We start from the raw sequence: 16,723 nt of genomic DNA, 5'->3' as shown, positions 1-16,723 counted from the left end.
TCACTAGTATAACCACCACTAGTATAACCACCACTAGTATACCATCACTAGTATAACCACCACTACTATACCATCACTAGTATAACCACCACTACTACACCATCACTAGTATAACCACCACTACTACACCATCACTACTATACCATCACTAGTATAACCACCACTACTATACCATCACTAGTATAACCACCACTACTATACCATCACTAGTATAACCACCACTACTATACCATCACTAGTATAACCACCACTACTACACCATCACTAGTATAACCACCACTACTATACCATCACTAGTATAACCACCACTACATCACCATCACTAGTATAACCACCACTACTACACCATCACTAGTATAACCACCACTACTATACCATCACTAGTATAACCACCACTAGTATAACCACCACTACTATACCATCACTAGTATAACCACCACTAGTATAACCACCACTACTATACCATCACTAGTATAACCACCACTAGTATAACCACCACTACTATACAATCACTAGTATAACCACCACTAGTATAACCACCACTAGTATAACCACCACTACTATACCATCACTAGTATAACCACCACTAGTATAACCACCACTACTATACCATCACTAGTATAACCACCACTACTATACCATCACTAGTATAACCACCACCGCTACTACACCATCACTAGTATAACCACCACCGCTACTACACCATCACTAGTATAACCACCACCACTACATCACCATCACTAGTATAACCACCACTACTATACCATCACTAGTATAACCACCACTACTATACCATCACTAGTATAACCACCACTACACCATCACTAGTATAACCACCACTACTATACCATCACTATTATAACCACAACTCTACCATCACTAGTATAACCACCACTACTATACCACCACTAGTAAAACCACCACTACTATACCATCACTACTAAACCATCACTAGTATAACCACCACTACACCATCACTAGTATAACCACCACTACACCATCACTAGTATAACCAACACTACTATACCATCACTATTATAACCACTACTATACCACCACTAGTATAACCACCACTACTATACCATCACTACTAAACCATCACTAGTATAACCACCACTACACCATCACTAGTATAACCACCACTACACCATCACTAGTATAACCACCACTACTACACCATCACTAGTATACCCACCACTACTACACCATCACTAGTATAACCACCACTACTATACCATCACTACTAAACCATCACTAGTATAACCACCACTACACCATCACTAGTATAACCACCACTAAACCATCACTAGTATAACCACTACACCATCACTAGTATAACCACCACCACTACACCATCACTAGTATAACCTCCACTACTATACCATCACTAGTATAACCACCACCGCTACTACACCATCACTAGTATAACCACCACCGCTACTACACCATCACTACTACACCATCACTAGTATAACCACCACCGCTACTACACCATCACTAGTATAACCACCACTACTATACCATCACTAGTATAACCACCACTACTATACCATCACTAGTATAACCACCACTACTATACCATCACTAGTATAACCACCACTACTATACCATCACTAGTATAACCACCACTACTACACCATCACTAGTATAACCACCACTACTATACCATCACTAGTATAACCACCACTACTACACCACCACTAGTATAACCACCACTACTATACCATCACTAGTATAACCACCACTACTACACCATCACTAGTATAACCACCACTAGTATAACCACCACTACTATACCATCACTAGTATAACCATCACTAGTATAACCACCACTACTACACCATCACTAGTATAACCACCACTACTATACTATCACTAGTATAACCACCACTAGTATAACCACCACTAGTATACCATCACTACTATACCATCACTAGTATAACCACCACTACTATACCATCACTAGTATAACCACCACTACTATACCATCACTAGTATAACCACCACTACACCATCACTAGTATAACCACCACTACTACACCATCACTAGTATAACCACCACTACTATACCATCACTAGTATAACCACAACTCTACCATCACTAGTATAACCACAACTCTACCATCACTACTATACCACCACTAGTATAACCACCACTACTATACCATCACTACTAAACCATCACTAGTATAACCACCACTACACCATCACTAGTATAACCACCACTACTATACCATCACTAGTATAACCACTACTATACCACCACTAGTATAACCACCACTACTATACCATCACTACTAAACCATCACTAGTATAACCACCACTACACCATCACTAGTATAACCACCACTACACCATCACTAGTATAACCACCACTACTACACCATCACTAGTATACCCACCACTACTACACCATCACTAGTATAACCACCACTACTATACCATCACTACTAAACCATCACTAGTATAACCACCACTACACCATCACTGGGTATAACCACCACTACACCATCACTAGTATAACCACTACACCATCACTAGTATAACCACCACCACTACACCATCACTAGTATAACCTCCACTACTATACCATCACTAGTATAACCACCACCGCTACTACACCATCACTAGTATAACCACCACCGCTACTACACCATCACTACTACACCATCACTAGTATAACCACCACCGCTACTACACCATCACTAGTATAACCACCACTACTATACCATCACTAGTATAACCACCACTACTATACCATCACTAGTATAACCACCACTACTATACCATCACTAGTATAACCACCACTACTATACCATCACTAGTATAACCACCACTACTATACCATCACTAGTATAACCACCACTACACCATCACTAGTATAACCACCACTACTATACCATCACTAGTATAACCACCACTACTACACCACCACTAGTATAACCACCACTACTATACCATCACTAGTATAACCACCACTACTATACCATCACTAGTATAACCACCACTACATCACCATCACTAGTATAACCACCACTACATCACCATCACTAGTATAACCACAACTACTACACCATCACTAGTATAACCACCAGTACTACACCATCACTAGTATAACCACCACTACTACACCATCACTAGTATAACCACCACTACTACACCATCACTAGTATAACCACCACTACTATACCACCACTAGTATAACCACCACTACTATACCATCACTAGTATAACCACCACTACTATACCATCACTAGTATAACCACCACTACTATACCATCACTAGTATAACCACCACTACTACACCATCACTAGTATAACCACCACTACTACACCATCACTAGTATAACCACCACTACTATACCATCACTAGTATAACCACCACTACTACACCATCACTAGTATAACCACCACTACTATACCATCACTAGTATAACCACCACTACTACACCATCACTAGTATAACCACCACTACTACACCACCACTAGTATAACCACCACTACTATACCATCACTAGTATAACCACCACTACTATACCATCACTAGTATAACCACCACTACTACACCATCACTAGTATAACCACCACTACTACACCATCACTAGTATAACCACCACTACTATACCATCACTAGTATAACCACCACTACTATACCATCACTAGTATAACCACTACACCATCACTAGTATAACCACCACCACTACACCATCACTAGTATAACCTCCACTACTATACCATCACTAGTATAACCACCACCGCTACTACACCATCACTAGTATAACCACCACCGCTACTACACCATCACTAGTATAACCACCACTACTACACCATCACTAGTATAACCACCACTACTATACCATCACTAGTATAACCACCACTACTACACCATCACTAGTATAACCACCACTACTATACCATCACTAGTATAACCACCACTACTACACCATCACTAGTATAACCACCACTACTACACCACCACTAGTATAACCACCACTACTATACCATCACTAGTATAACCACCACTACTATACCATCACTAGTATAACCACCACTACTACACCATCACTAGTATAACCACCACTACTACACCATCACTAGTATAACCACCACTACTATACCACCACTAGTATAACCACCACTACTATACCATCACTAGTATAACCATCACTAGTATAACCACCACTACTATACCATCACTAGTATAACCTCCACTACTATACCATCACTAGTATAACCACCACTACTACACCATCACTAGTATAACCACCACTACTATACCATCACTAGTATAACCACCACTACTATACCATCACTAGTATAACCACCACTAGTATAACCACCACTACTATACCATCACTAGTATAACCACCACTACTATACCATCACTAGTATAACCACCACTACTATACCATCACTAGTATAACCACCACTACTATACCATCACTAGTATAACCACCACTACTATACCATCACTAGTATAACCACCACTAGTATAACCACCACTACTACACCATCACTAGTATAACCATCACTACTATACCACCACTAGTATAACCACCACTACTATACCATCACTAGTATAACCACCACTACTACACCATCACTAGTATAACCACCACTACTACACCATCACTAGTATAACCACCACTACTACACCATCACTAGTATAACCACCACTACTACACCATCACTAGTATAACCACCACTACTATACCATCACTAGTATAACCACCACTACTATACCATCACTAGTATAACCACCACTACTATACCATCACTACTATAACCACCACTACTATACCATCACTACTATACCATCACTAGTATAACCACCACTACTACACCATCACTAGTATAACCACCACTACTACACCATCACTAGTATAACCACCACTACTATACCATCACTAGTATAACCACCACTACTACACCATCACTAGTATAACCACCACTACTACACCATCACTAGTATAACCACCACTACTATACCACCACTACTATACCATCACTAGTATAACCACCACTACTATACCATCACTAGTATAACCACCACTACTATACCATCACTAGTATAACCACCACTACTATACCATCACTAGTATAACCACCACTACTATACCATCACTAGTATAACCACCACTACTACACCATCACTAGTATAACCACCACTACTACACCATCACTAGTATAACCACCACTACTATACCATCACTAGTATAACCACCACTACTACACCATCACTAGTATAACCACCACTACTATACCACCACTACTATACCATCACTAGTATAACCACCACTACTATACCATCACTAGTATAACCACCACTACTAAACCATCACTAGTATAACCACCACTACTATACCATCACTAGTATAACCACCACTACTACACCATCACTAGTATAACCACCACTACTACACCATCACTAGTATAACCACCACTACACCATCACTAGTATAACCACCACTACTACACAATCACTAGTATAACCACCACTACTATACCATCACTACTACACCATCACTAGTATAACCACCACTACTACACCATCACTAGTATAACCACCACTACTATACCATCACTACTACACCATCACTAGTATAACCACCACTACTACACCATCACTAGTATAACCACCACTACTATACCATCACTAGTATAACCACCACTACTACACCATCACTAGTATAACCACCACTACTATACCATCACTACTACACCATCACTAGTATAACCACCACTACTACACCATCACTAGTATAACCACCACTACTATACCACCACTACTACACCATCACTAGTATAACCACCACTACTATACCATCACTACTACACCATCACTAGTATAACCACCACTACTACACCATCACTAGTATAACCACCACTACTATACCATCACTACTACACCATCACTAGTATAACCACCACTACTATACCATTACTACTACACCATCACTAGTATAACCACCACTACTACACCATCACTAGTATAACCACCACCACTACACCATCACTAGTATAACCACCACTACACCATCACTAGTATAACCACCACTACTACACCATCACTAGTATAACCACCACCACTACACCATCACTAGTATAACCACCACTACTATACCATCACTACTACACCATCACTAGTATAACCACCACTACTACACCATCACTAGTATAACCACCACTACTATACCATCACTAGTATAACCACCACTACTACACCATCACTAGTATAACCACCACTACTATACCATCACTACTACACCATCACTAGTATAACCACCACTACTACACCATCACTAGTATAACCACCACTACTATACCACCACTACTACACCATCACTAGTATAACCACCACTACTATACCATCACTACTACACCATCACTAGTATAACCACCACTACTACACCATCACTAGTATAACCACCACTACTATACCATCACTACTACACCATCACTAGCATAACCACCACTACTATACCATTACTACTACACCATCACTAGTATAACCACCACTACTACACCATCACTAGTATAACCACCACCACTACACCATCACTAGTATAACCACCACTACACCATCACTAGTATAACCACCACTACTACACCATCACTAGTATAACCACCACCACTACACCATCACTAGTATAACCACCACTACTACACCATCACTAGTATAACCACCACTACTATACCATCACTACTAAACCATCACTAGTATAACCACCACTACACCATCACTAGTATAACCTCCACTACACCATCACTAGTATAACCACTATACCATCACTAGTATAACCACCACCACTACACCATCACTAGTATAACCACTATACCATCACTAGTATAACCACTACACCATACTACTACACTGTAAATAATATTAAACCAGGAGAACGCCTTAATCATAACAGGAATTAATTGTTATGGGACTGAGGAGACCTGTCAATCATTATACACGCTCTGAGGAAACCTGTCAATCATTATACACGCTCTGAGGAAACCTGTCAATCATTATACACGCTCTGAGGAAACCTGTCTATCATTATACACGCTCTGAGGAAACCTGTCTATCATTATACACGCTCTGAGGAGACCTGTCTATCATTATACACGCTCTGAGGAGACCTGTCAATCATTATACACGCTCTGAGGAGACCTGTCAATCATTATACACGCTCTGAGGAGACCTGTCAATCATTATACACGCTCTGAGGAGACCTGTCAATCATTATACACGCTCTGAGGAGACCTGTCTATCATTATACACGCTCTGAGGAAACCTGTCTATCATTATACACGCTTTTCAACCAAGACCAGGACTGAGGAAACCTGTCTATCATTATACACGCTCTTCAACAAAGACCAGGACTGTGTTGTGATTCTATTCTACAGTGAGGGACACCAAAGACACCATGACTCACTGTTACCTCTTGTGCGTCCCTCGCTGCCTTGGCATCATCCTCATTGTAGCGGTTGCAGTTGTACCTACAAAACAGAGCAAGTAATTAGTGAGAGGAAAAAAACACATTTCAGTTCAATATGGTTGTAGCTTCCTTCATTATTACACCAAGACCCGACAGCAACCGGAGGGTTGCCAGTTCGAATCCCGGGTCTGACAGGAAATCTGTCCGGAAGTTAGTTTTTAACGGGAGGGTTGCTAGCAACAATCCTAGATGCCATCACCTGCAGTTGCGACCTTGATCAAGGCACCTAACCCCCCCCATAACAACTGCTCCACGGGCGCCCAAGTAAGGCAGCCCCCTGGCTTTGGGAGAAAGCGGAAGTCAAATTTCCGTTGAACCTTAAATGACAATAAAGGAATCTTAAAGGGACACTTCGGGATGTTGGCAGCCCTTTATCTACTTCCCCCAGAGTCAGATCAACTCGCTGATACCATTTTTATGTGTCTGTGTCCAGAATGAAGGAAGTTAGAGGTAGTTTTGCAAGCCAATGCTAACTAGCGTTAGTGCAATGACTGCAAGTCTATGGGTATCTACTAGCATGCTAGCAGATCCCCATAGACTTCCAGTACAATAGTACTGGTCAGTAGGAGGTAGATCCACCCACCAGGCAGAGCCGTGTGGTTCCCAGGGCCCCAGGCAGACCCAGCAGAACTCAGCCTTGCAGCTCTGGTTCCGACACACCATGTGGTTGCAGCCACCGTCCTTCTCAATGGTCACGTGGCATTTGGGGCACTCCTGAGGGACAGATGGCCAAGCAGAGAGACGGCTCAGTAGCAGTCCATCATTCACACCGCAGCACTATAGAGCAACATTTGAGGGCCAGTTTCCAGGACACAGATTAAGCCTAGAATAACCACTGATAATGCTTTTCAGTCCAGGAATAGGCTTAATCTGTGTCTGGGAAACCGGTCCTAAAATGCTTAAAGAGACACTCAAAATACAAATCTTCCTGGTTTCGTGGAGGACTAGCAACTGATATAGCTAGTTGCTGGACCTCCATAAAACAGACTAGGATAAAATACCCTTGTATTCGCTGCGATCCAGTTGGACGTCTCACTGTCGTCGTCACACTTCTTGATCCATTTCCTCAACCACTGAAAAGTACATGTAGAAAAAGGATATTCAATACACAAGTTCAAAGGTCACCAATCTTTGTTTGATAATGTACCTATAATACAGTAGGCAGAACTATGTTTATCTCAGGACCTCTGTCCCACGTACACTGCACCACTACCCATGAATGTCTAGTCCAGTCCCATCCCACGTACACTGCACCACTACCCATGAATGTCTAGTCCAGTCCCATCCCACGTACACTGCACCACTACCCATGAATGTCTAGTCCAGTACCATCCCACGTACACTGCACCACTACCCATGAATGTCTAGTCCAGTACCATCCCACGTACACTGCACCACTACCCATGAATGTCTAGTCCAGTACCATCCCACGTACACTGCACCACTACCCATGAATGTCTAGTCCAGTACCATCCTTTAGTCACTAGTGGAGATCTGAAAGGTCTAGAGGTATAAGCAATATGGTGACAAGTCTACTTATCCTATCAGGGGATAAGGTGAAGCTACTACCACCTATCCTATCAGGGGACAAGGTGAAGCTACTACCACCTATCCTATCAGGGGACAAGGTGAAGCTACTACCACCTATCCTATCAGGGGATAAGGTGAAGCTACTACCACCTATCCTATCAGGGGACAAGGTGAAGCTACTACCACCTATCCAATCAGGGGACAAGGTGAAGCTACTACCACCTATCCTATCAGGGGACAAGGTGAAGCTACTACCACCTATCCAATCAGGGGATAAGGTGAAGCTACCACCACCTATCCTATCAGGGGACAAGGTGAAGCTACTACCACCTATCCTATCAGGGGACAAGGTGAAGCTACTACCACCTATCCAATCAGGGGATAAGGTGAAGCTACTACCACCTATCCAATCAGGGGATAAGGTGAAGCTACTACCACCTATCCTATCAGAGGATAATGTGAAGTTGGCTATTGCTGTAAAGAGAACATAATGAATCTGTCTTTTAGTTCTCAAAATTCTGAACTTAATTGAGTGAAAAGTCTTATTGGCACTAGCGGAGAACATCGGCCATATCCCCGGTGAGTGCATATTCGCTGTCTTTATCATTGGGTCAGTGCCACTTTTGTTTGTTTTTGGACGATAATTTCCTTCTCCAGGTTAGATGGACGTCATATTGTATTTGTGTCTGCTCTTTTCGTAGGGCGATTATATGGAACCGACAACGTCGTGTTTATTGATCTGATGGTCAGTGGCAGCAGAGTAGGCTACCCTGTAATTTTTGTTGTATTAAAAAAATATTCTGCTAATGTCTCCAGTGATGTAAAGTGTAGTAGAATTGCATGAAATGTGTTTTAAAAAAAGGCCAACATTTTCTGGTGTAAAGAAAGGAATGCTATCTGATATAGCCTAGCCTACTCTAAGCCACTACATGCTGCATTGAACATTATGTTTTACGAACAGTGATTGAGTTATATTATTAGCATAAATTATGACATCCAATCTAATCATCACATTAGGAATAGTAGGCTCATTTTTTTGTTGTTGTACTTTTTACCCCTTTTTCGTGATATCCAAATTGGTAGTTACAGTCTTGTCCCATCGCTGCAACTCCTGTACGGACTCGGGAGAGGCGAAGGTCAAGAGATATGCGTCCTCCGAAACACGACCCCTGCCAAGCCGCACTGCTTCTTGACTCAGTGCTCGCTTAACCTTAGGCCCCGTGTAGCTCAGTTGGTAGAGCATGGCGCTTGCAACGCCAGGGTTGTGGGTTCGTTTCCCACGGGGGGCCAGTATGAAAATGTGTGCACTCACTAACTGTAAGTCGCTCTGGATAAGAGCGTCTGCTAAATGACTAAAATATAAAAAATATAAAATATATATAATATAAATATAAATATAAAATATAAAATATAATATAAATATAATATATAATATATTAACCCGGAAGCCAGCCGCACCAATGTGTCGGAGGAAACGCCGTACAACTGGCGACCGTGTCAGCGTGCATGCGCCCTGCCTGCCACAGGAGTCGCTAGAGCGCGATGGGACAAGGTCATCCCGGGCCGGCCTAACCCTCCCCTAACCCGGACGACGCTGGGCCAATTGTGCGTCGCCTCATGGGTCTCCCGGTCGCGGCAGGCTGCGACACAGCCCGGGATCGAACCCGGATCTGTAGTGACGCCTTAGACCGCTGCGCCACTCGGGAGGCCCATAGTTGGGTCTTACATAAATAAGTCTGCAAATGCAAGGATGCATGGAATGCTTTATTATAAAGGTGCATTTTTAAGGTGAAAATGAGTTTCCACAAACTTGAAACCCACACGCTGCCTATGTTAGAATAATTGCCCAAATTTACTTTTCCTCTGCCAACAAGACGAGTAACGAACAGCAAAATCACTAGCCTACAGTGAGGGAAAAAAGTATTTGATCCCCTGCTGATTTGTACGTTTTCCCACTGACAAAGAAATTATCAGTCTATAATTTTTATGGTACGTTTATTTGAACATTGAGAGACAGAATAACAAAATAAATTGATTTGCATTTTAATGAGGGAAATAAGTATTTGACCCCTCTGCAAAACATGACTTAGTACTTGGTGGCAAAACCCTTGTTGTCAATCACAGATGTCAGACGTTTCTTGTAGTTGGCCACCAGGTTTGCACACAGGAGTATAACCACCACTACACCATCACTAGTATAACCACCACCACTACAAACATTTTATAAATTGATTTGCATTTTAATGAGGGAAATAAGTATTTGACCCCCTCTCAATCAGAAAGATTGCTGGCTCCCAGGTGTCTTTTATACAGGTAACGAGCTGAGATTACATTACACTCTTAAAGGGAGTGCTCCTAATCTCAGCTTGTTACCTGTATAAAAGACACCTGTCCACAGAAGCAATCAATCAATCAGATTCCAAACTCTCCACCATGGCCAAGACCAAAGAGCTCTCCAAGGATGTCAGGGACAAGATTGTAGGGCTACAAGACCATCGCCAAGCAGCTTGGTGAGAAGGTGACAACAGTTGGTGCGATTATTCGCAAATGGAAGAAACACAAAAGAACTGTCAATCTCCCTCGGCCTGGGGCTCCATGCAAGATCTCACCTCGTGGAGTTTCAATGATCATGAGAACGGTGAGGAATCAGCCCAGAACTACACGGGAGGATCTTGTCAATGATCTCAAGGCAGCTGGGACCATAGTCACCAAGAAAACAATTGGTAACACACTACGCCGTGAAGGACTGAAATCCTGCAGCGCCCGCAAGGTCCCCCTGCTCAAGAAAGCACATATACAGGCCCATCTGAAGTTTGCCAATGAACATCTGAATGATTCAGAGGAGAACTGGGTGAAAGTGTTGTGGTCAGATGAGACCAAAATGGAGCTCTTTGGCATCAACTCAACTCGCCGTGTTTGGAGGAGGAGGAATGCTGCCTATGACCCCAAGAAAACCACCCCCACCGTCAAACATGGAGGTGGAAACATTATGCTTTGGGGGTGTTTTTCTGCTAAGGGGACAGGACAACTTCACCGCATCAAAGGGACGATGGACGGGGCCATGTACCGTCAAATCTTGGGTGAGAACCTCCTTCCTTCAGCCAGGGCATTGAAAATGGGTCGTGGATGGGTATTCCAGCATGACAATGACCCAAAACACACGACCAAGGCAACAAAGGAGTGGCTCAAGAAGAGGCACATTAAGGTCCTGGAGTGGCCTAGCCAGTCTCCAGACCTTAATCCCATAGAAAATCTGTGGAGGGAGCTGAAGGTTCGAGTTGCCAAACGTCAGCCTCGAAACCTTAATGACTTGGAGAAGATCTGCAAAGAGGAGTGGGACAAAATCCCTCCTGAGATGTGTGCAAACCTGGTGGCCAACTACAAGAAACGTCTGACCTCTGTGATTGCCAACAAGGGCTTTGCCACCAAGTACTAAGTCATGTTTTGCAGTGGGGTGAAATACTTATTTCCCTCATTAAAATGCAAATCAATTTATAACATTTTTGACATGTGTTTTTCTGGATTTCTGTTGTTGTTATTCTGTCTCTCACTGTTCAAATAAACCTACCATTAAAATTATAGACTGATCATTTCTTTGTCAGTGGGCAAACGTACAAAATCAGCAGGGGATCAAATACTTTTTTCCCCTCACTGTATGTCAATCTACTATCCCCCATAGTAGAAATGTTGACCTATTCTATTGGTCAGCTTGTCAGAGAAAGAAATGGCCTATTCCAAACTGACTCTGGGACAATAGATTCCATATTCATCCAACCAGTGGGCCTAACCTTCATCCAACCAGTGGGCCTAACCTTCATCCAGAAAACGTTAAAAAGCAATGAGGCTCATGCAACAGATCAGAACGTTTAGCATAAAAAAGGTTGATAAACGATTACCGTATTTTCCGCACTATAAGGCACACCGGAGTATAAGCCGCAGCAGCTAAATTGAATGATATTGAATGATGTGTACATATATAAGCCGCACTGGACTATAAGCCGCAGGTGTTTTCATGTTTAATTACCATATGTAAGGGTTCGTGCACAGAGGGGATTGTCAGGAAAGAGACAAACTGTCTCGCTCTCGTAATGTCTGTCTGTCTTGCTCTCGTTCTGTCTCTCGTACCACTCTCGGTTCCACTTTTACTTTTGCGCGCTACCTGTCTCACTCTTTTCCGGCCTCCAGCTTTTCCTGCTGGAGCCCGCCGCTTAAAGGTGGGGGGCGCGGACCGGTCATAGAGCCCATAGAGTTAAAGTTGGTGGACTGTAACCTGTAAAATCCATAGTTTTAGGAGGTCTTCTAGTGGCCGTTAGCTGTAAAAATCCATAGATTAGCCGCACCGTTCTATAAACCGCAGGGTCGAAAAATGGGAAAAAAGGCTCTGCTTATAGTCCGAAAATTACGGTATTTCTTCACATTATAAGCGCAGCAAGCTACGTGCGAATGTTCGTTCCATAATGCAATTAGCAGGAAAACACCATTTTGAGCGGGTTTGACGAGACAGAGACGAAAATATCCGTTAGAAATGTAGAAAGAGGGGAGATCTAAATATGCAACATCTAGCATGGGGTTGCTAATATGACTAGGGTTGGGCCTTTGGCTACTGGACAACGAAAGAAAGTTGATTTGAAAACCGATAGAAAATGAGAGAAAAAGGCCACTGGTTTCAATGGCATATGGAAATTTTTAGAAAATAATTGCCTGCACGTTTGGTTGGATTTTGGCTATAGGCTACTTTGAAGCAAGGTAAAGACATGCTTCATAATATGCAGTAAAACGTTCAGCTTTCAAACAATTAAGCGTACGTTTTCAACATGCATCCTGCCTCCAGCTCATTGCAATGTGGTGTGTGACGTGCTGACGCCTGCCTAGTTGCCTATGCACTTGAATGGGGAATGGGAAGCGTGCTTCAATTACCAGTTGAGAAATAAAAATAGTAGGTCTTCGTTTAAATTGTGGCCATTTTTTTTCATATTTTTGTAAAAATAAATAATTGGGCTTATTAAAGCATGTTTCATTCCAGTAGCAACAATAAGCAGTTGTAGCGTTACATCAACTGGTATTTCAATCAATGAAGAGGCGAAAATGCATTATTTCACCAAGGGATTTTTTTCTTTCTCCCGGACAATTGGCAGGCGCTTATTTTATTTATCGGCTATTCAGATTTTTTTGGGGTGTCAAAAGCCGGCTATTACTGGCTAACGGAAACCCTGGACTACCCCTATCCAATCAGAGGACAAGGCTACCACCACCTATCCTATCAGGGGACAAGGCTACCACCACCTATCCAATCAGGGGACAAGGCTACCACCACCTATCCAATCAGAGGACAGGGCTACCACCACCTATCCAATCAGGGGACAAGGTGAAGCTACCACCACCTATCCTATCAGGGGACAAGGTGAAGCTACCACCACCTATCCTATCAGGGGATAAGGTGAAGCTACTACCACCTATCCAATCAGGGGACAAGGTGAAGCTACTACCACCTATCCTATCAGGGGACAAGGTGAAGCTACCACCACCTATCCTATCAGGGGACAAGGTGAAGCTACTACCACCTATCCTATCAGGGGATAAGGTGAAGCTACTACCACCTATCCAATCAGGGGACAAGGTGAAGCTACCACCACCTATCCTATCAGGGGACAAGGTGAAGCTACCACCACCTATCCAATCAGGGGACAAGGTGAAGCTACTACCACCTATCCTATCAGGGGACAAGGCTACCACCACCTATCCTATCAGGGGATAAGGTGAAGCTACTACCACCTATCCTATCAGGGGACAAGGTGAAGCTACCACCACCTATCCTATCAGGGGACAAGGTGAAGCTACCACCACCTATCCTATCAGGGGACAAGGTGAAGCTACCACCACCTATCCTATCAGGGGACAAGGTGAAGCTACTACCACCTATCCTATCAGGGGACAAGGTGAAGCTACCACCACCTATCCTATCAGGGGACAAGGTGAAGCTACCACCACCTATCCTATCAGGGGATAAGGTGAAGCTACCACCACCTATCCTATCAGGGGATAAGGTGAAGCTACTACCACCTATCCTATCAGGGGATAAAGTGAAGCTACCACCACCTATCCTATCAGGGGACAAGGTGAAGCTACCACCACCTATCCAATCAGGGGACAAGGTGAAGCTACTACCACCTATCCTATCAGAGGACAAGGTGAAGCTACTACCACCTATCCTATCAGGGGATAAGGTGAAGCTACTACCACCTATCCTATCAGATCTACAGTACATGAAGTGTATATGGGGTTGTTTTTGTGGACAGGGCCAACCACTATCTCACTACCACTGACAGGGAGGGAGGGAGGGTTGAATTTAGACTCCGTTGTGACATACCTTACACTTGACGGGATCATGCCAGTTCTCACCACAATTGAAGCTGCAACGATTGGGTAGAAATAAGGATTCACATGTAACCAAATATCAATGCATTTTTAAGATTCCCTTTGTGTGACAATTGCAAGAGAGATATCATCATGCGTTCTGAGAGATCTTGGTTACAATGCATTTCCAGTGTGTTAATAATCAAGAAGTCTCTGTGTAATTATTGGCGTTAGATGCCCTCTGCATGCCAGAGAATGTGTGATACACAACCAAACCAATAAACAGGGAATGTAGTCATAGTGTGGCTGTCTCTCACCAGAACTGACGGCCACATGTGCATCTCACAGGCTTGGCATCTGGGTACTGGACTTTGACTACGTGATGGCAGTCTGGCGCTGGGCACCATTTTAACAGTCGATTGCACTGAGGACGAGAGGAGAGGAGTCAGGAAGATGAGAAGCTGATACTAGCAGAAGGAACACACGCCATAACCCTCTTTTCCCAAACAAGCAAGCTCATCTAACGACATCTGAAGAAACGCATTTGATATTTAGGCCCACGTGTAAAATTGCTTCATTGTTTTGTACAGACATCATCTTGATATAACATTTTTGCTGTATATTTGATCAATGAAGAACATGACACATCTTACCTCTACAAAACTATTGGTAATCAAGTGTTGGTACTTCAGCTTGACCTTGGATTCTGTGATTAGTCTCCTACAGGAAAAGAACAGCTTTTCAAAAGCAAATTCAGGGAGTGGATTTGGACAAATACAAAACCAGCTATTAGATTTAGATTCAGAAACTCTAGTGCTACTCCGTTTCTCCTTTAACTCTCACAGAACAAGCAGTGGGTAGAGCAGGACTGCCCAACCCTGTTCCTGGAGAGCTACAGACCTGTAGGTTTTTGCAAGCAGTTTGATAAAGATGAAATCAGGTTAGTAACACCTGGGGTTGGAGCAAAAACCTACAGGAGGGTAGCTCTCCAGGAACAGGGTTGGGCAACCCTGGTGTAGAACTAGCACAGTGTAGAACTAGCACAGTGTAGAACTAGCACAGTGTAGAACTAGCACAGTGTAGAACTAGCACAGTGTAGAACTAGCACAGTGTAGAACTAGCACAGTGTAGAACTAGCACAGTGTAGAACTAGCATGTTGAAACTTAACAATAATAAAAAATGCTTTATTGTCAGAGCGGATAGGTGCAGTGAAACGTGTTGTTTTACAGGGTCAGCCATAGTAGTACGGAGCCCCTGGAAACAAATTAGGGTTAAGTGTCTTGCTCAAGGCCACAGACAGATTTTTCATCTTGCCGGCGCGGATATTGGAACCAGCGACCTTTCAGTT

At 43.0% G+C, this 16,723-nt stretch overlaps 1 protein-coding gene across 2 annotated transcripts in view; it reads right to left on the bottom strand.

The window, feature by feature from the left end:
• The window catches only part of LOC121546363 (E3 ubiquitin-protein ligase arih1), a 36,364-nt gene that overhangs the window by 15,196 nt on the left and 4,445 nt on the right, over positions 1–16,723 (bottom strand). The window contains exons 6-11 of one of the 2 annotated variants that reach the window (XM_041857574.2): positions 16,028–16,094; positions 15,692–15,798; positions 15,388–15,430; positions 8,492–8,563; positions 8,074–8,204; positions 7,428–7,491 (exon numbers count right to left, since the gene is read on the bottom strand). In XM_041857574.2, coding sequence (XP_041713508.1) covers positions 7,428–7,491; positions 8,074–8,204; positions 8,492–8,563; positions 15,388–15,430; positions 15,692–15,798; positions 16,028–16,094 — 484 coding nt within the window. The remainder of the gene's footprint in view (positions 1–7,427; positions 7,492–8,073; positions 8,205–8,491; positions 8,564–15,387; positions 15,431–15,691; positions 15,799–16,027; positions 16,095–16,723) is intronic. The other variant, XM_041857575.2, reaches the window with a different exon arrangement.

The sequence above is a fragment of the Coregonus clupeaformis genome, unplaced genomic scaffold (assembly GCF_020615455.1).
Source record: "Coregonus clupeaformis isolate EN_2021a unplaced genomic scaffold, ASM2061545v1 scaf0572, whole genome shotgun sequence".
Taxonomy (NCBI): Eukaryota; Metazoa; Chordata; class Actinopteri; order Salmoniformes; family Salmonidae; genus Coregonus; species Coregonus clupeaformis.
Note: the sequence above shows the minus strand (reverse complement) of the source record. Positions and strands in the feature narration are given on the sequence as shown.